This window comes from Ascaphus truei, chromosome 2 (genome assembly GCF_040206685.1).
Source record: "Ascaphus truei isolate aAscTru1 chromosome 2, aAscTru1.hap1, whole genome shotgun sequence".
NCBI classification, from domain to species: domain Eukaryota; kingdom Metazoa; phylum Chordata; class Amphibia; order Anura; family Ascaphidae; genus Ascaphus; species Ascaphus truei.
Genome location: NC_134484.1, coordinates 29,301,179 through 29,323,270, shown reverse-complemented (window position 1 = coordinate 29,323,270; position 22,092 = coordinate 29,301,179). Strand labels below are relative to the sequence as shown.

General features: G+C 43.8%; 1 protein-coding gene across 3 annotated transcripts in view; it reads right to left on the bottom strand.

Moving 5' to 3' along the window:
* The window catches only part of ZFAT (zinc finger and AT-hook domain containing), a 295,248-nt gene that overhangs the window by 181,085 nt on the left and 92,071 nt on the right, over window positions 1–22,092 (bottom strand). For all 3 annotated transcript variants that reach the window (XM_075581826.1, XM_075581827.1, XM_075581828.1), the window contains one exon: window positions 1,140–2,593. In XM_075581826.1, the coding sequence (XP_075437941.1) occupies window positions 1,140–2,593 (1,454 nt within the window). The remainder of the gene's footprint in view (window positions 1–1,139; window positions 2,594–22,092) is intronic.

Here is a 22,092-nt window from a genome sequence, read left to right as displayed (position 1 = left end):
AGAAAGACCACATTGGATCTATATCCAGTAGAATGAAAGGACCCACTAACTTACCTCCTAATAGAGGTAAGCATTGGGCTTCTCTGTCGTCTGTTGTATACATATGCCACGCTCAATAGCACTCCATTTTGACACATATACATATATATATTATGTGGGGGCTCAGGGGTTCCCAAAAAGAGCTTGCTGGGGTTTTGTGTTTGTTTAACCTATTCTCAGTTGTTTCAGCTGTTGGAGGTTAGTGGCTCCTCCTTCCCAGGATTTAAGCCCGCCCCTCCCCACTTCCCAAGTTAGTGGGTCCTTTCCTTCTACTGGATATGGGTCCTTTCCTTCTACTGGATATAGATCCAATGTGGTCTTTCTCCCTCCTAATAGAGGTAAATGAGAATTGTAATCCTAATAGAGGTATATTAGTATTTTATCTGGTAGTGTTAGGACTTGCGAACAGGTGTCTGCCTTGTCGTGGCTAGCAAGCTTACAACGCTTTGGCCAAAGGGTTAAACTAAATGACCATTTTTCAAGAGAATATATAACTATTTTACTGTGTATTTTTGTCATGTTGGATGTAGCATTGGGCTTCTCTGTCGTCTGTTGTATATGGGAGGGGGAACCATGATTCTGTATTTCCAAACTTTCATCACATTTGAAGTAGACTCATACCTTAGATTTACTGAACATATTCAATTCCTTTAAATCTGAAGATGGAATTTTTGAGGTATGAAACGTGTTTATATAACCATGGGGGAGATTCACTAACCTCAAAGACGGAATAGTGCACCACAATCCCGTACTAACTTCCACTTATGTCAATGGCAATCAATGCAGGATCGAGGTGCGATAATCCATATCAGAGGTTAGTGACTCCTAGCATCATGGGGGCTGGACGTAGGGGTGCGGACAGAAGGGGGTTCTACGGGTTTATACAGTTTTACATTATGGTAATGTATGCGTGTTACTGATTTTGTATGTGCAGCTCCCCCACCCAAAAAATATACCTATTATGTTTGTGCATTAAAAGGTTATCATCGTACCTTGCCAAAAAAACTACACTTCTCCAAGACTAATAAAGCTACAAATGCCCTACAACAATCATTCAACAAATTCAGTAAATAGAGTTATCTTCTTTGAACATTCCTTACCACAGTATTCACATTCCAGGTCTCCATAAATCTTCCTGATGTTCTCAAATAAGGCAGTATTCAACTGTCTCTTATGTAATCCATCCAAAATCAGCATGAATGCAGCAGTTTCCCTTGGATTCATTGCCAAAGGATTAGAAGTGGTTGGCTGCGTACAGAGCTCTATATTGTAATTTGCGGATTCTTGAGTGCTCGGTTTGCTACTACTTAGATCAAAAGAGTTCACCGATTCCAATTGTGTAGGGGAAATGTGTTGCACCTTTCTTTCAAAAGCTGCAGGCTTCAAATTGCTAGGGATTTCATTTGTATTATGATTGACTGCATGTCGAGAGCGATTATGTTCCTTCTGTACACTTTCAAGATTATGGTTTAGATTATGATTCTCTTTCTCTGCCAAAAGAGGTAAATTACTACAGGATATCTCGGTTGTCAACTGTAAAGAAGAGTTGGGTGACCTTGTTTTGGTTAGCACATTATTTGCTAGGGTTGTTAATTTGTTCACTTGCTCATTCCCAGCTGCAGTGACATCACCAGTATGTTTTGGAAGCAAAGACTCGTTCTGAATTTCTGTAACAGCTCCTGGAGCATTTTGGCTAATTTGTTGCATGTTACTTTCTTGTACGCAGGTTTGCTGCACTGGAACACAAGGTAGGTTAATGTCTAACATAATTGTCTGTGCTTCAGCTTGTGTTTCTACTTCCCCAAGCGCTTCCTGCTGAATATCACCCCCAGGCTCCAGAAGACAAAAACTTTGATTGATAGAATCATTAAATACTAATGCCTCCTGCATGTCCAAGTGGGCTTCTTTGATGTGAGTTTTAAGTCTTACAGTACTAACAAACTTCTTAAAACAAACTGAACATACATAGACAAATGGATGTTTTCGGACATGTAATTCAAGGGATTGGTACTTTGTAGCTCCATGATCACATAACTCACAAGCAAATGGCCTCTCATCACCATGAACCAGCATGTGTCGGTCTCTTTCCAGCTCATTTTTGAACTTACGCTCACAGATATGACAATCATACAACAGCTGTCGCTTCCCTTCTCTTGTCAGCAAGCGCAGCTCATCAAACATATCCTTTACCTTTTTGTCTTGCAAGTCATGAGTTTCTTTGATGTGCTTGATGAGATTTTTCACATCAGAGTACTTCTTTTTGCAGAAGCGGCAGTGCTGCTTTATCTTCTTGTGAACCCGTTCTATATGTACCTTAAGGTGGCCTTTGCTAAGACAGCTAAATATGCAGTGATCACAGCTGAATTTCTCTCCTGTGTGTTTCCTCATGTGAACACTGAGGTTGGCTTTGATTGCACTGGCATAGTTGCAATGTGAACATTTGTATGGTTTCTCATTGGTATGGATCCTCAGATGAGCCTGAAGTGAGTGCTTGAACTTGAAGACCTTATTGCAGTACTCACAGGTAAAAATCTTTAGCTGTGTTGGACCTACCCTAGAAAACATTAAAGAACATAATTAGCGTTATTATTGCTACAATATGCCGGGATTCTCAAGATCAAGGTAATTTGGTTGTTTAGTCACGTTTTTTTGTTATTAAAAAACCAGCCGATTCTGAAGGGTGCTATTACAGTAATAAAGTAACATTAAACCATTATTAGAGAATTTGCATTGGAGTAGTGATTGAAAGAACAGAAAAAACATGGTATAGAAATCTTCCAAGATGGGGATCAATACTGGACAATTTAACACGGCAGCTATCACCCTATTTTGGATGCGCATCCTTCTATATTAACTGCCGCCTCTGTCAACAAGGGGGAATCCCATTATATCATGGAGTAATACTCGTGACATATAAGTGGCAAGCACACCAAGGTTCCACGTCAATTACATTTGACATATCAGGGGCAAGCACACCAGGGTTCCACGTCAATTACATTTGAGCGTCCGGCGTCCACCTATTTTTGGCTGCCTGTCTCCCTTTGCTTCCCCCACACCTTCCTTACTTAGCACACAATTGCAACCTGGAAGTCAGGAGAACATCCCCTGATTTTGAGGCTATGCCTCTTCGTGATTTCCCACCTGCCCTTTATGATCTCAGTGACTGGGGAACATGACACTCTTCCAACTACATTAGTCACAAAAGGCAAAACTAAAAAGAGGATAAAATTAAATGAGCGGAGATATAGTATAGTTGGAAAAACACAGTAAAAGAAATACCATAGGAACAGATTTGTCAAGCCATGATGCAGGGTATAACATCCCGATCAAGCGTTAGCTGCCATTCAACTTAACACCGGATCAGTTGAAATACCCTGCTTCGTGGCTTGATGAGTCTCGTCAAAGGAGGTGGATTTTTGTCTGTTGTCTCACTAGAAGATCGATGGAAAAAAGCCAGCGGAGAACAAATGTTAAGGTATAGTGCATCATGCCCCATGTGCACAGGTTAAAAGCGCACATCGTCTTTTAGATCATTGATATATATATATCTCAATCAAATGGCACAAGACAGGTCTGTCCTCGCTCATCACTCTTGTTTATGCTCTCCATTGAGCCTCTGTCAGATTATACCCCAATGTTTCAGGCATTCAGGTGGGGAATGTGGAGTACAAATTATCATTATTTACAGATACATTAATGACAATATCAAAACCGCTCACCGCTGTTCCTAAACTCTTTCAGGCATTGGGGCATTTCGACTGCATATCAGGCTTTCAAATAAATCAATCAAAATCCCTTGCCTTACATATAAACCTTTTATCAGAAAAAAAGAGTAACTGGAGTGTCCAATTACCCTCCAAAGAGAAGCACATTTAATGGTGCACTCGAAGGCGGCTAAAACTTAACTTTTAATAATATATGTCTACACTTGCTCATAATAGTAATTAAAGTGTGTATGTTTAAAATAAAAAATAAAATTACATGGAATGAACTATGTGCATGTGTCAATATTGTGGATGTTAAGGAACCTGATATCTATAGAGATAATCAGGAAATACATGAAATAATATACACTCCTTATCCACTGTGTCTGAATAATCTGCACTAGATGGACATGTAGTGTGGAAAACTGTGATACGGTAGCTAACAAAATATAAAAAAAAGTCATGAGGAGCATGACGCAGCTCCAACATCACTGCATAATATTAGTGCTAATCTAATCAAAATACACAGTTACCTACAGTGCGTCAATCAATGCAATGCTCATGTATACACATTATATATATTCCTTTGCCACTGTGTCAAAATGGTCTACAGTAGATGGACATGTAGTATGAGCATAACAAGTCTCAGTAAACTGTGATAGCTATCTAAATATAAAAGCCATGAGGAGCATGACGCAACTCTAACATCACTGCATAATATTAGTACTGATCTAATCAAAATACACAGTTAACCACAGTGTGCGAGACTAAGAAGTCACAATCAAATCAAATCAGGATGGTATGTCCATGGATGTATAAATGTAAATAGTTCCTAAATACAAATGGATTATCATACCAAAGCTAGGCTATGTAGATGTTGAAGCCATGTGGAGCACAACACAGTCTCAAAATTGCTGCTCTATATTAAATGTAAATACAAGCAACAACATATATATATACATAACTTAAAAAAACTTTAATGGCGAATATACTCCCTCTGTGTGACATACAAACACCACAGAACCACTAAACAGAGCTTGCGACCAAGGGAGGCAGAATATGGGTGAAAGACATTGTAGTAGTAATTCCAATTCACCGTGATGTGATTGTTGCACCGAATGATACAAAGGGATAAGTGCATGCGAAGAAACAGAGAAATAAAGAACTTCCCTGTGGTGACGCAAGCACGTTGTACGCCCTACGTGTTTCTCTCCTGGGGTGGAGCTTCATCAGGGGTGGGTCAGTGAATAGAGGATGCTTGCAGAGATTTAAATAGCATTTGCGTTGCCATAGCTACCAAGCACCAATCAATAGAATGATGACAAAACGCTCATATACAGTAACCAATGAGAAGCTGTAATTCAGTAGTATCTTGCGCAGTCCTCTGTAAACATATAAGAATAATCAAATTGTTTGTAGTAGTAAATTTGTGTGTGATTAAATATAAATCTGCCTCAACACCTGGTCAAGCTACTCACCATCAATTTTGAATTCACATCGAGTACAAACTCCATTGCATATCTGGGGGTGAATCTCTCCAGGTGAATACATTCCCACTATAAATGTAACTATTAGCAACAGATACGTAAACTAAAAAAAGATCTAGAGGAGTGGGATAGATATTGTATTTCCTGGATTGGTAGGATAGCTTCAGTAAGGCCGCGCGTATAGTGTCCGCGACGGGCGACACGATGGGTGACGTCACCCGTTGCAACGTCACCCGTTGCAACTAACAAAAGTTATATTTCGCTTTGTGGCGGCGTCGCTGGCTTACTGCTATTTGATTGGTTCAGGGGCTGTCACATGAGGCGACAGCCCTTGAAAAATCAAATATTGCCAGCTTCCGAAATTCGCGACGCAACGTCGCTCCGTCGCATTGTCGCCATTGCGCTTACTAAAAGCGCACACGGCGGCGGCGGAAATGCATTTGTTTTTGGGCGACGTCGCATCGCCCGTCGCGGGCACTATACGCATGGCCTAAAGAGGACTCTACTATCCAGGATAATGTATCTCTTTCGAACGTTCCCTATTTCTGTGCTTAATAGAGATCTGAAATCTCTGCACAGTGTATCTCTAGGTTTATTTGAAAAGGTAAAAGACCTAGGATTAAAAATACAATTACCGTAGGGCACTGCTTCTCAGCGATCCGTCAATACAGAGGTATCGAGAAGGGGGCCGCCATGTCTTCACATGTGCAGAAGAGGGACGGCTACGGTCACGCATGCGCAGAAGGGGGAGTGGCCGAGGTCATGCATGCACAGAACGGGGGAGCAGCCGAGTTTGATGATGCGCAGAAGGGGGACGGCCGCGTCTGCGCATGCGCAAAAGGAGTAGGAGAGACGGAAAATCGCCGGTAGACATAGCAAATGTTATGTTCCGCATTTCGACGATTTTTGCTTTCGGCGGCGGCCTAGAATGGAACCCGCATATGAGAGGGGCCCTACTGTATATAAAGACCTTCAATATTATGGGAGCTATCTCTTCCTAATCTGCAAAAATACCTGCAGCATCCCAATTGAGCCAAATACTCCTCTGGAATTTGAAGGTGAATACTGTGCAAGAGGGTGGGTAGACACTGGAAACCATGCATATATACCCCAGAAAAGGTGAACTCACTACGGAGCTTGCCAAATAAAATAGACCACTGGGAGCACTCTCCTACCCAACAATTCGGCACTCCCTATCTATATGGGACAGACACAGGTATAGATATAATTTCTCCAACACTGACTCAGGTATAACCCTGCTGTCCTATAACCCCGAGTTTACTCTTGGGTTGGTAGAGTCTAGCTTTAAAGCATGGAAAGGGGCCTGGATTGCCCGAAACAAAGATCAGGTGTTGGGTGGGAATACCAAGAATTTCCACGAAATTCAAGCAAGTAAAGGGCTGCAGTCAAAAGAGCTCTTCAAATACCTCTCATTAAAGCACTATGTCATGCCAATACATTCCACCTCATACCCTGCGGTCACAATCTATTTTGAGGAGTTATATGACTCTAAGTATTTAGACAAAGGGCTAATATCATTCATATATCAACTACTTTTGGTTGTAGGTTTAATGTGAAATGTACATATATGTTGAGATGGGAGGCCAAGCTGAAGGAGGCCTTAGATAGACCAATCTTCTATAACATATTTGAAGCTGTGGAATGAGGCGCTATATGCACAGTTATAAAGGAAAATGCATATAAGCTAATGTTCCGCTGGTACATCACTCCGGTCTGGATGCATGCAAGGAATAACACAATTTCGTGGGACAGATAGGCTCTCTCTCCCATGTACAGTGGTGAGAAAAAGTTTGTGAACCCCAATGATAATTACGAAAATGCCATAATTTTTCCATGAATCAAACCGATCTTTTCTTAAATATCCAATAGGGATTATATTAACCAATTCCAGGTCTCTTGGAAGAAAACGAAGTATGAGTTAGGCTACTCTTATAGTGCCAGTGACGTTGCGTCAAAACAAATGCATTGAATCAGTCGCATGCGCTTATAGTAGGCGCAACGTAAATCTCTGTAGTCGGTAGAATTTGATTTTTACAGCGACGGTCTCACCATGTGACAGGCTATAAACCAATCAGACAGCTTCTGATGCAGGAAGAGGGGGAATGTGTATGTGTGTGAGTGCAGGGGGGGGGATGTGTGTGATTGTGTGTGTGTGATTGAGTGTGCGTGATTGTGTGTCAGTAAAGTGAAACACTATATTAACAACTTTAAAATAGTAAATTCTCCTGTAATTTAAAGTAAAAGTAATGTAAATTCAGCATAAAAACAGAAATTACAACTCCACTCCAATTCAGCCATCCCACTTGCTCTTGTCTCTGCCCCTTTGCCTTCCCTGACGTCACTCCCCTTGTAGCAAGAGACGTCTCCAAAACTCAAATTACAACTTTTACAAGGGCTACAGAAACGGGTGACGTCATCCGTAGCCGGCACTATAAGCGCAGCCTTAGACAAACAATGAGTAATTAACAGTCTGGCTATGTTAAAAAGTAAGTGAAACCCTGGTTTTATCAGCTAAATTAAAGGGGGTAATTAGATCTTGAGGTGTGAGTTTGGGAGGCCCCATCCTATATAGAGATCAGAAACTTTGCGAGTTTGGTCTTCACCATACAGGTGTATGGAAACACGTCATGTCACGATCAAAATAAATCTCTGAGGACATCAGAAACGCAGTTATTGATGCTCATCAGTCCAGAAAGGGTTACAAACCCATTTCAAGGATTTGTGGATCCACCAGTCCACTGAAACAGTCTACAAATGGATAAAGTTCAAGACCACGGTCACTCTACCCAGGAGTGGTCATCCTACCAAAATCTTTCCAAGAACAAACTGGCAAATCATCCAGGAAGTCACAAAGAAACCAAGTGTAACATAAGAGGTTCTGCCGGCCACTCTTGCCTTGGCTAATGTGAGTGTTCATGACTCAACTATCAGAAAAAGACTGAACAAGAATGGTGTTCATGGAAGGATAGCCAGGAGGTAACCCCTACTCTCTAAAAAGAACACTGCCGCCCGTCTGAAGTTTGCCAAAGAGCACATAAATGATCCACAAGACTTCTGGAACAATGTTCTCTGGACAGACGACTCAAAGGTAGAACTTTTTGGCCTCAATGAGAACCATTATGTTTGGAGAAAATCAAACCCTGCATTCAAACAGAAGAACCTTATCCCAACCGTCAAGCATGGTGGTGGGAGTGTGATAGTTAAGGGCTCCTTTGCTGCCTCAGAACCTTAACGGTTTGCCATTATTGACAGAACTATGAATTCGTTATTGTATCAGAAGATTCTAGAAGGAAACTATCAGGCCATCCGTCCGTCAGCTGAAGCAAAAGTGGGTCATGCAGCAAGATAATGATCCTAAACATACAAGCAGATCAAAAAAAGAATGGCTGCAGAAGAAGAAATGTTGTGTTTTAGAATAGCCTAGTCAAAGTCCAGACCTAAACCCCATTGAAATGTTGTGGCAGGACTTGAAGCAGTTCTGTAAGAAGGATGGGACAAAATTCTTCAAAACTGATGTGAGAGACTGACCAGCAGTTACAGGAAACTTTTAGTTGAAGTTGTTGCTGCTTAAGGGGGTGCCACCAAGTACTAGATCTAAAGATCCACATACTTTTTCACACATGAAAATTGAATGTTGAATCATTTGTGGATAAATAAAAGTTGAAAAAGTATTCAAAGGATCAGGTTATCTTTATCTATTATTAGGACTTGGATTAAGATCTAATAACATTTTAGGTGTAAAATATGGGAAAATCCTAATGGGTTCGCAAACTTTTTCTCGTCACCTTCTGGTAGGCCTGTCCGACACTGACTCCCCTATGGCGACAGGTCTCTGACCTTATTAACTTTATGACTGAAATTGCTATGGTCCAGACCCCTGCTTAGCTTTGCTGGGGGTAAGAGGAGGGAGTCTCCAACCAATATGCCCAAACGCTCCTACAAGCTAATGGTACACGTGCTTCTAGATGTCGTATTGCGGCATGTTGGAATAAACAGATAATTCCAGAAATGCTAATTATTACATGTAGAATGTGGCATATATTCAAGATGGAGAGGAATACGGAGTTTCTAAGGGGAAATCCCAAACATTTTCAAAAGGGTGGGGACCTTGATTAGCATAAGAGGGCAATGTGGGGTTGGGCAATGCCCTAGCCATGTTGTGAGGGTGCTTTAGGCTAAGGAGAGGAAAAATAGTGAGATCGGAGATTGCCAGTCACTTATCATTGAAAATTGGACGAGCCATAGAAGGGGTTATGACCTCTCCCTCTACCCTCCCTCTTTTCCTTTTTTTCTATCCTTCTCCCTTCTTTAATTATGTCTTTGTGTCTCTCCCTCCATCTCTCCATTCCCCTGTCCCACATATAGAACTACTCAAGTAGAGTCAAGGTCTGTTATGTACTGTACTGCAGTATGAATTGTACAAATGTTCCCTTACCTCTTTTTGTATACCATAACCCCTAATAAAAACACAGTTGAAAAAACGAAAAAAGCATAATGGGAAACAATCCCATTTGTGTTATTAGTAGCACACTATTTGTCATTTAATCCATTAGATACATTTACTCTCAAACTCACCTCCCTCACCCCCCATACTGTAAAATTGTTCATAAATAAGGCTACCTGATGCAATGGAATATGTTTTTGCATCTAGTGATAAACAGGGAGAGGAGTATTCTAAATCTTTATCAGTAGATAACCATTACATATTGGGCTATATTTACTAAGAGCTGCTATGCCTTAAGACAGCGGTGCGCAAACTAAAGGGCCCAAGACTTTTTTTGGGGGGGGCGCGGGCGGTTGCAAAGGTCCCTCGGTTTTCCCCAAGGCATTTAAATGCCTGGGGACCGCGTGAGGCCTCTGCAACCTCTACTTACCGCCTGTTTCAGGACTCGTGACCATGGAAACCATTTGACGCCATGGGGTCATGTGACTTCACGTTTGCCTTGTTAACGTGACGCTGCGGGTCACATGACGTCACACGACCCGATACGTGCGAGGTAAGGAGGGGGGGCGCACAATGGAGGCGAGCAGGCGGGGGGGGCGCAGCAAAAAAAGTTTGCGCGCCCCTGCCTTAAGACACATTTTTACATCAGAAGACCGCTTCTGACACATTCACTATAATGGACTTCAAAGAAAAAGTCTTCTGGTCCCGGAAAGTGTTAAATAGCTATGCACCGGTTACTAAATATGGCCCATTGTCTCCATAAATTCTATTCTTAACCAACTTGGTCAGGATGTATAAAAGTTTTGGTTATTCCATCTATTCACCATGTAATCATTTTATCAAATACTTCGTTTTTGAGAATACAGTTTGAAGTTGCATACAGAATATATATTGGAGCAGCATTTACCTTATAAATACAGTTTGAGCCAGGTAATCAAATATTAGTCAGTTCTAAAATGTCAAACAATAGGAGCAAATGACAAGATAATGGAACTTTACAGAATAAAGTCTAATAAAAACTAAGCTGAGAAAAACGGCAAGAAAACATCCTATTGTGTAGATAAAATATACCAGACAGGGTTGCTGTACAAACAAAGTAATCTTTCACCCATCGTCATTAACAAGTTTACCTCTGGCACACCACTTGAAACTCCAATGCACCAAGTCAATTTGATATTTTTCTGATGCCAGTAGGGACACTAGAGGATATATTGTTTATAGATGTATTTAATTTGGATCACCATTGATTTAAATAATGCCATCTAAATTAGGCAGAACACAACATTGTCTATACCAATACTACAAAATACAGTACATATCAAAATTCCCTGACACATTATTACTGCTGCAAATAAAAGACAATTTTTCACAGTCCCATTGGTATATAATAAGTAAACACAAAGCAAGTCCTTTTAGGACATGGAAGTGAGTGATAGAAAAGTACAGAATTTATGTAAGCGTAAGTGAAGCACAAAAGCTCTATGCCACCCAGGGAATAAAGCAAAGAAAGAGAGAAATTAAGATGTGGAAAGTGAAATACAGACATAGATCGGAGGAAACTAGGTGATGCTGAAACCCACCTCTACACTTCATTTAGCTGTCAGTGGTGAAAAAGAGTTTCCCATCTGAGTTGACAATGGATTGAAATAAAAACAAGTACATTTGAAACACTGAAATGGTTTATGTTATTTGCTATAACTCTTGGGAAGCATACAGTATGATGCATTATTTTACTTGAAGAAAATAGCTTAATAGGAAAAGTTAAACAACATTCACATCTCCATTTAGCAAGTGTTTTAGACAAAGCGTGTTAATTAGCTACAGGTATTGACTATTTGCCAGCAGTTTAACTTGCCTCATTAGACATCATTCAAAATGTCACGTATATTTAGAAAAAAAACTGAAATTTTGCGGAGAAGGATTTAAAGTGAATGTACACAACAAGGTTAGCATGAGAACTTAATGTTGGGCCGGATTATTGATTAACAAATGTCATGCATGCGTAGTTGGCGCTAGCCGATTGCACCTGCACGAAGAGCGCTTGCCTACCGCTCATGTTCGATCAGCACTTGCTGGCTGCTCGTGTGCATGTGCGACTGGCACTTGCCAACTGCGCATACGCAAATGCGCAATGTGAGCTTGCCAGTCGCGCATGCACACTAGTAACCGGCAAGTGCCTATCACACGTACGCACGAGCAGTCGGCAAGTGCCGATCCCGCCTGTGTAGTCGGCGTTCTCCAGGGAGATACAAAACCGGAACAGCAGCCGATAAAGTTGGGACAGAGCATTAAAAACCAGGGCTGTCCCAGCTAAACCTGGACATCTGGTCACCCTACTTATTGTCCACTATAGCGGTCATATAGTTCAACATTTATCTGCCCATGTCCACAATTTATACAAGTAATTAGGAAATGGCTTTGCTTTTATAACCATAAAGAGCTTAGTGGTGTCAGCACACATGTACACAAAGCTGCTGCTAAATAAGCCGAAGAGTCGTGAGACACGCTTTCAAAATGATTGAAACGTCCAGCTGACGTAGTGGTGTTACAGTCAAAATGTAGTTATTGAACCAAATCGGAGGATTAAAGGACCACAATTATCCAGCGCACAAAAGACACAACACATGAAAAAAATAATGTGTGCATGTATTTGTGATTTATTTTCAGATGTCGCCTGTCTTACCTTCCCTAGGGCTGCAAAAAAAAAAAAAATATAACCATTTCTTGTTGATCCAGAGAAAGGGCAGCGGAGGTTGTTACATTTTCAAACAATCTGCAGCTTTCAATTAGACATACACGATCTTAGCAAGCTCAAAACCCAGTCCCACAGCATTATGTATTTATATATTTGATAATGCCAACTGGAGCGCTACTGGGACCTCAAATATACAACAATAAACAAAGAAGTCCCAATGCACATCCAATATGCCAACTTATTTAGTTCATTTATATATGTGTTTTCTTCTCATAAGTATGGGCCATTTAGTTCAATCTTTTGGCCAAAACACATTATCCTGCAACCACGAGAAGGTTTTGGCGGTGATTGGCATTACTATTAGAGTAACGATAGTACAAATTGAGAATTTGCCAGTATTGGAAAATGTGGTGGAAGCTTTAAGTGGGTACTTTTTCAAAGAACGAGCATCTTAGAAAGAAAGTTATTAAAGAAAATATGGAACACCTAAAAATAAAAAAGGTATGTAACCCCTCATATTTACCTCAGACTAACGCCTACTGCTGAGGTGGAGTCCTCCTTCTCTATGTTATGCCACGTGTGGCCTTAGGTCAGACAGAGCTGGTTGGCAGACTACAGTGGTGTTTATAATACAACAGTGTTTACAAAGTAATTAGCAATGCATACTCCAATACATTATGGTCCTTAACAGAAGGATCATTACATGCATTCACAATACATAGAAACATTACACTCCACACTAAATGCTGCGTGGGTGTATGTCAATGTTTCTTTCTGTTTCCACCCATTCCTGAGTATCAAGGCCTGTGTAATGGTGCCGGCACACCGTTGACTATGGTAGTGTAGCAGGCCTGTACTTTGCACATCGCGTTGGTAACCCTTTCAGCTTTCTTGATTGGCAAACGGACTTCCCGTCCAAACATTAGAAAATTTGGCGAGTACCCTGCAGTGTCGTTACTGGTACAATTGTATGCATGTACTGTACCAGGTGATTGTACTTGCTGTGCAATTAAACCTCTCCAGTTGGGGTCCACCTGCGGATGGTACAGCATTGTTCGGGATTTCTTTATCTCACAAAGGCATAGCAACACCTTAATGAGTCGGCTTTAAAAATCTTGCCCTTGGTCGGAATGGATTCTGCTGGGTAATCCATAATGAACAAAGTATTTGCAAATGTAATGCGTCTGTCAATTCCAGTTAGTCAAAAAGCAGAAATCCTGTTTGCAGTAGTACCAGGGAAATGCAGTAAGTCCTCAGTTAGAACAAAAGCATGTATACACTCAGGTCTCAAATCAAAGGAAATTGAGGACAATTTACATTGCAGCTGTGATGGTTTTAATTAATAAAACTAAATCCACTGGGGGAAAATGCAAAGTATCGTGACTTGACTTCTGTGGCTATATATGTGTGACTACAAAGTCAACTTATAAATCAGCAGCATGTCAATCTTAACTTTAATTTGATTGAGTTCTTATTTACGTTTTGGTCAAGGTTTTATGCAAAATTGTTTTGTATATTTTGGTGTACTGTAATCCAAAACATAGAACACCAATGCTCTATTGCAATGTTTCCCAACTGGGGTTCCGCTGCACCCTGGGGTCCGTTTAAGGATCAAAAGGGTGCTGGGGGATTTCCTCATTCTCCGAGAGCAAGGCAAAAAGAGGGCAGTTGGTAGCGGGCTGGGCAGTTTCCTCCACCCTGATTGGCTGCATTACCCAACAGCAGCCAATCAGGAGGTGGTGTCAGGAGCCTGTGGCGTGTGGCCAAGCAGAAGAGGAAGCAGCATGGGCAAGAGAGAGGTGAGGCTTGGTGTCTGTCCATCCTATTTGTATTTCTTCTGTCCTGTTGTGTGTGTGTGTAATTGTTCTGTCCTGCTGTGCGTGTGTGTCTGACTGTCATTGTGTGTGTGTGTCTTCTGTTACTGTCTCTGCCATGCATCCTATTGTGACTGTATCTCCCCCTTTGCCTCCTGTGACTGTCTCTGCCCCCCTCAGTCTTGTGTGACTCTGTCTCTGTCATGTTCTAGGGGTGCCTCAGCAACTGAGCACTGGGATTAGGGGTGCCCCGAGAATGAAAAAAAAAAATGAAACCACTGCTCTCTTGGGTACAGTGTTTTGATACAGCCGCGGCCCTGTTTATTCTCCAACATCTCTGAATTTTTCCGGGAATTTTTTCCGAATGCCACGCACTTCACCACGTTCATGCCGCATTCTGACAGCATTCTGACCGCATTAATACCGCATTCATACCCTCGGTTGATGTGTTTATTGATAATGGTTCGGATTTAATTGGCTGCAATTCTTCACGTATCTGCCAGATGGCAGATATTCATGAATCGTAATGCACATGCGCTTCAGTAATGTGTCGACTTGCAGGCGTTTAAAAAAATACCACAGTGGTCTATTGTAAATTGACCTTGGTAATGAAGAAGTTACAATAATGTATCAATTTAGGCTTTTCATATAAAAAGAAAACACATGCACAGTGTCTGCTCTTGTTTTATTGTCCTGAGAGTTCCGAGATGAGTGCACCGCTGCAGTCCGTGTTCCAAAAATCCGACAGAACGTACGCTTATTTAATATGGGCCGCGATTAATGCAACAGATGATAAGATGGCAACAGTTGTTCAAATTTATCAGTATTTTATTGAAAACTATGACTTTTACAAATTTTCACCAGATGCTCATGTGTGGAAGCGTGCAATAAGGAAAAAGTTATGTATCGATCCATGTTTTTTTCGTATTGATCCTGATGTTATTGGAGGGTATTAGTGTGTATCACCGGGTTTTTCCCGTATCTATGATCATGGAGACTTCAAAAGGTGAAAGGTCATGTTAAAACCAACTAAGAAACATCAGTCGCAGGCAAGCAATGCACCAGCACCAGCACCAGCTTCCAATAACGGTCCGACCGTCAGTGAAAACCTGGTGACCGACAACCCTTGCTGTCTGTCCCCGCCCGGATACCTGCAGCCTGAGCCGGATTTCGCGTACAGATTCCAGCAAGCTTGCATGTACCTAAGCGATTTCCAGCCTCATCAGCTGACTACAGGTGTAGTAGTCCCGCTGTCACCTGGCAACTACGTGTATGATCAAGAATACGGGACTGGCAGTGGCTCAAAAGTCTATGGTGAGTAATGTTGCCGTATTTTATTCTGTTTTTGAAATATCAATGCACAGTCAAGCGAGTCTCCTGTAAGCAATATCATTGGCTGAGCAGCTTCTACAGTAGATACTGCACAATTGGTGGAAAGCTAGGCGCATGCGCATTGGAACCTTCTTGAAATGCATATGCGTGTCATCACATCTACAGTAGGCACATGCGCATGTGAACAGGAGACGCCCCCGAGAAAATTATTGGTGGGACTGACTGTGGGAAGTTCTTTAGGGGGCTGACTGACCATTACAGTAAAACTTGTACTTTTGTTTTTCCTCAGAAAAGAAAACTTTGTCATCTCATGCGGAAAACGGCACATGGAGGGATTTCGATGGATAATATCGCTTTGTGTACCAATGCCTGCACATTGCTGAATCGGATTTAAAAAAACACCTATCGGAGTCTACAGTTTAGCGGCCGTTGTTATTGATTAGGATAGAATACTGTAACTGAGAGCTTCATAGAAAACCTGAAACAGTACAGTATGCTGTTGTTTTCAGACCGTATACAATACTTTTTTTTATATATACTGTATAATAAACCCGAAAAATAAAAAGTATGCATTTATTCTACATGTATTCCTTTACATATGTGTATTCTATACCCATACAGCATGTATTGTTTTAATACTCTTGTGATGTACAGTACAGTACTGAGCATGCCTACAGTATACAGTATGCCTGGACAGTACTGTATTGTATGTTCTAGAAACACTGTATTTTGTTACAGTATAAAAGGAGACAATGGAACAATTTAAAACAAATCAACATTTTCTTTTATTGGTGGAGTAAGTACAAAAACATTTATTTACAAATAAAATGTAAAAACATTTTAAGTGTACAGCAATTCAAAACATGAACAGGTGTATGGTTTACTGCTGGTGAAAACATTTATGTACAGCACAACAGTATGGTGTTATTAAAAAAAATTCTTTATTCATAAAATTTAAAAAACGCAACATCTCCTTTATTAAAGTACAGAAAGTCAAAACATGTACAGCACAACATTATGGTGTTATTAAAAAAAATTCTTTATTCATAAAATTTAAAAAATGCAACATCTCCTTTATTAAGGTACAAAAAGTCAAAAATTTACATTAGGATGGTGTACAGAACAGTCAGTCAGGCCTGCACAACTCCAGTCCTCGAGTGCTGCAAACAGGCCCTGTTTTAAGGATAACCTTGAAAACCGGGCCTGTTTGCGGCCCTCAGGGACTGGAATTGTGCAGGTCTTGTGTACATTAAGTAAAAACATTTCTTTATTCATAAAATTTAAAAAACGCAACATCTCCTTTATTAAAGGACAGAAAGTCAAAACATGTACAGCACAACAGTATGTTGTTATTAAAATAAATTCTTTATTCATAAAATTTAAAAAACGCAACATCTCATTTATTAAAGTACAGAAAGTCAAAACATTTACAAAAACATTTACAAAAAACAAACAACAGTTGAACAGTCACGCAAATTCGATCCCCACCAGATTGTCCTTCCAGGGCCGATGCCTTGTATGGCGCAAAATGCCATTAATGGAGTCTCGAACTTTTTCATTAAAGGATCTGAAATTGACAAATAGCGCCGCAATTTCTCCACAATAGTCCTTCTTAAATTTTCAGGAAGCGCCCTTTTTTCTCGATTTCCTTCGTAGTTTACATTGTTGGCCCACCCTAAGTACACCAAGTAGGACACATGGTGCTTAAAAATTAACATGCCATACTTCTGGGGTAAACCAGCACTCATCACCCTATACTTCTCCCTGAGTGCCGGTGGCAGCTCGCGCAGGATGATGTCGGGCACCGTATCGATGCAAGCGTATGTAGGTTGGGTTCTGGGAGCGGGTGTTCTTCTGGGAGCGGGTGTGCTTCTGGCAGCGGGCGAGGGTAGGTTGTCTGGGAGGAAGCTTTCCTCCTGTCTTGGTCGCCGTGTTGTCTCCTGGCGTGGTCTTGACGGGGTTGTCATGTTATCCTCCTCAACGGCATACATGTACACAAATTCTTCTGGTGGAGGGGGTGCGCTTGGTGTTGGAAGGCGGTCGAAGGTCCCATTCATCACATCCATGCCACCCTCCTACTCCGGCGTCGGGGATACAGGGGGATGAACACCGAGCAAATTATGTATCCCCGCTATGTCAGTCTCTATCTTCTCCATCCGTCGATCCATCTTCTGCATCCGTTGATCCATATTTAGCAAGGTCTCTAAAAGCAGATCTATCTTTACCAGCATAGTAGAGTTCCCGGGGATATCCACACTTAACCCATTCAGCATGCGGTCTAACGAGCTGGATCTTGTGCATGGGGTGCTGTGGACATCTGGGTGGATGGGTGCTACAGAGGATGAGATGGGGGTTCCCTGGAGAGAAGCGGCAGCGTCGTCGAAGGATGGAGGAGGTGACCTGTGGATTTCCGTGAAAGAAGCGGCAGCGTCGTCGAAGAGGGATGGAGAAAGCGACCTGTGGATTTCCGGGCGAGAAGCAGCAGAGTTGTCTAAGCGTAATGGAGAAAGTGACCCGTGGATTTCAGGGACACCAGCGGCAGCGTCGTCGAAGAGCAGTGGAGAAGATGGGCTGTGGGTTTCCGGGAGAGCGGCGGAAGCGTCGTGGACGAGTAGTGGAGAAGACGGGCTGTAGATTTCCGGGATAAGGCGGCAGAGTCGTCGAAGCGTAATCGAGGAAGTGGCCTGCAGGTTTGATGGGTTGGCTGCCATTTATTTATGTTGAGTGTACATCACAGTATTTCTTCTTGACATAATAAGGCTAACGTGTATTAAAACCCTTAGCCTTTGGGGTCAGCAGAAGGTTTTCTTTATTAGCTTTAGCCTGTTGCTTTGGCCTTGGCTTGGAAACGGCTGCCGCCTTTCGCTTTTTCTGTGTGATAGGCACGGCAGAGGCGAGTGGCTTCTTGCGTCCGTAGAATCGGGGTTGATCCATGGAAGCTGATGGCACAATGTAGTGACTGGACAAGAGCAAGTTCAGATACAGATCATCGAGTGGGACGCAATGCAAAGTGTGTAACCTTTTATGCATGGCGACGAGGTACAGCTGTTAAAAGTGGGCGTACTCTAATGTGAGTCATTAACGTATAAATACACCATCCATTTTGTGGATTCACTGCACATTGAATACACAGAATATACATTCTTGTGTTTGTATTTCTTTCTACTCGCAGCAATGCCTGTTAAAAAGATTTCAAAGGATCTCAGCATGAGAATTAAGGAGATGTACACAAGCGGACAACGAATTGCAGATATCCAACGCTGGTTAGCTGCTTCTGGCCTCGTTGTGCCATCAACCACCATGTGCTATCATGCACACGGAAAAATCAAACAACGCACGAGGACACCAACGGTAACTACCGCGTACGTATATTTATATAACTATATACAACAGTATATCTATTATTGTTTATATTGCTGCATATTAATAGAACTATATATTGTGTAGATCTATCTCATTTTATAGGTATTTCTGTATATTTATATAACTGCAGTATATAATACAGTATATCTATTATTGTTTATATTGCTGCATATTCATAGAACTATATATTGTGTAGATCTATCTCATTTTATAGTTATTTCGGTATATTTATATAACTGCAGTATATAATACAGTATATTTATTGTTTATATTGCTGCATATTAATAGAACTATATATTGTGTAGATCTATCTCATTTTATAATTATTTCGGTGTATTTATATAACTGCAGTATATAATACAGTATAGCTATTGTTTATATTGCTGCATATTAATAGAAATATATATTGTGTAGATCTATCTCATTTTATACTATTTTTACTGTAAATAATGTGCTGTACTTGTGGCCTACTGCACTGTAACTTACCGGATTGTTGTTTTTCTGTACACTGTAGGGAGACAACTTTTCTGGTCGACAAAATAAGTGAAGAGAATGATGGGAAGAGTGCCTTAAGGGTCAAATACACTCTGCTGCAAAATCACAATCTCACTGTATCCGAGACCAGCATAATGAAGATGAGACGCAGAATTGGATGGAAATATGGACGTGTGAGGTTAGTACTGGACAGTACAGGAGGTTAAAGTGTTGTTTAAGAAACTGTACTGTACCTATAAAATTATTCCTTGTCATTACAGAGCGTACGCTATGATAAGGGACGTTAACAAGATCAAGACAGTGGTCCAGGCCCAGGCATGGATCGACAGTAGAGATACTTTCCAGGATTGCATCTTCACAGACGAGTCTACTGTTTCGCTGGAGAGATTTGCCACCTTTGCATTCCACAAAAAAGGTTGCATATCTATGAAGCCGCGTCCGAAACACCCAGTAAGATGCCTGTGTGGGGTGCCATTTCTAGGCGTGGACCAGGATGCATCGTCATCTTTGAAGGTACAGTAAAATGTATATCACACGCTTTTGCCTTATGCACTGTACTGTACTAGTGTGCCGTTTTTTGAGCACTTTTCTTTTCTTGTTATAGGAATCACTAGCTGATATACCCGGCGTTGTCCGGGCTTGCAGGGGCGGGGGGCGTGGAAGGGTGGGGGTTGGGACATGGAGTGGAAGGGCGGGGGGGGGACATGGAGTGGAAGGGCAGGGGGGGACATGGAGTGGAAGGGCAGGGGGGGGCATGGAGTGGAAGGGTGGGGGGGCATGGAGTGGAAGGGCGGGGGGGCATGGAGTGGAAGGGTAGGGGGCATGGAGTGGAAGGGGCGGGGGGACATGGAGTGGAAGGGGGGGGCATGGAGTGGAAGGGTGGGGGGGCATGGAGTGGAAGGGCGGGGCGGCATGGAGTGGAAGGGCAGGGGGCATGGAGTGGAAGGGCGGGGGGCATGGAGTGGAAGGGCAGGGGGGGCATGGAGTGGAAGGGCGGGGGGGCATGGAGTGGAAGGGCGGGGGGGCATGGAGTGGAAGGGCAGGGGGGCATGGAGTGGAAGGGCGGGGGGCATGGGGCAGGGAGGGAGGGGGCAAAGGGCAGGTGGGGGGTAGAGGGAGGGGGCAAAGGGCAGGGAGAGAGGGGGGAGGGAAGGGGCAAAGGGCAGGGAGGGGGGAGGGAGGGGGCAAAGGGCAGGGAGGGAGGGGGCAAAGGGCAGGGAGGGAGGGGGGAGGGGGCAAAGGGCAGGGAGGGACAGGAGGAGGGAGGAGGAAAAGGGCAGGGAAAGAGGGAGGGAGGGGGCAAAGGGCAGGGAGGGAGGGGGGAGGGGGCAAAGGGCAGGGAGGAGGCAAAGGGCAGGGAGGGACGGGAGGAGGGGACGGGGCAAAGGGCAGGGAGGGGGGAGGGAGGGGGCAAAGGGCAGGGAGGGGGGAGGGAGGGGGAAAAGGGCAGGGAGGGGGGGAGCGAGGGGGCAAAGTGCAGGGAGGGAGGGGGCAAAGGGCAGGGAGGGGGGAGGGAGGGGGCAAAGGGCAGGGGGGAGGGAGGGAGGGGGAGGGGAAGGGGCAAAGGGCAGGGAGGGAGGGAGAGGGGAGAGGGAGGGATGGATGGATGGGGCAAAGGGGAGGGAGGGGGCAAAGGGCAGGGAGGGAGGGTGGAGAGGGGGAGGGAGGGGCAGGGAGTGAGGGGGCAAAAAGCAGGGAGGGAGGGGAGGAAAAGGGCAGGAAGGGAGGGGGGAGGGAGGGGGCAAAGGGCAGGGAGGGAGGGGGCAAAGGGCAGGGGATGGGGCAAAGGGCAGGGGATGGGGCAAAGGGCGAGGGGAGGGGGCAAAGGGCCAGGGGAGGGGGCAAAGGGAAGGGGCAAAGGGAGGGGAGGGGCAAAGGGAGGGGAGGGAAGGGGCAAAGGGAGGGGAGGGAGGGGGCGAGGAGAGGGGGCGAGGTGAGGGAGGGGGCAAAGAGAGGGGGGAGGGGAGGGAGGGGGGAGGGGCAAAGGGAGGGGAGGGAGGGGGCAAAGGGAGGGGAGGCAGGGGGCAAAGGGCAGGGGGGAGTCAGGGGCCCATTCCCCTGCATTTCCTCACCTTGCACCCGGCCGCGCTCCTCCTCTTCCTCCGGGTACCGGCCGCCCTCCTCCTCCACCTCGGGCTCCTCAGCGGTGTCCGTGACCCCCGGCGAGGCAGAGACGCTCCGGTGAGGAGGTGCTGTGCCCTTCACAGGAGAGGCGGAGAGAGCCGGAGGAGCGCTCTCGGGGATGGGGAGCTGGGGGAGCGGCCTATGTGAAGTGAGCCGCAGAGAGCATGCTCTGGCTGTATGGAGGGGGAGTAGTGTGTGGGAGGGTGAGAGCGCCGGGGAAGGGTGAGAGCACCGGGGGAAGGGTGAGAGCGTCGGGGGAAGGGTGAGAGCGCTGAGGGAAGGGTGAGAGCGCCGGGGAAGGGTGAGAGCAGAAGGGAGGTGAGAGCCAGGGGAAGGTGAGAGCACCGGGGAAGGGTGAGAGCAGAAGGGACAAGAAGAAAAAACAAATGGCGCACAGCCAGGAAGCCAGGTGGAGTAAAATAAATACCTTTAATTCAGTGCATGGCTGAAAACATCTTCACCCCTTGGGGACAAAAACACACACCTCCTACGCGTTTCGGACCGGTAGGTCCTTTATCAAGGAGTCCTTGATAAAGGACCTACCGGTCCGAAACGCATAGGAGGTGTGTGTTTT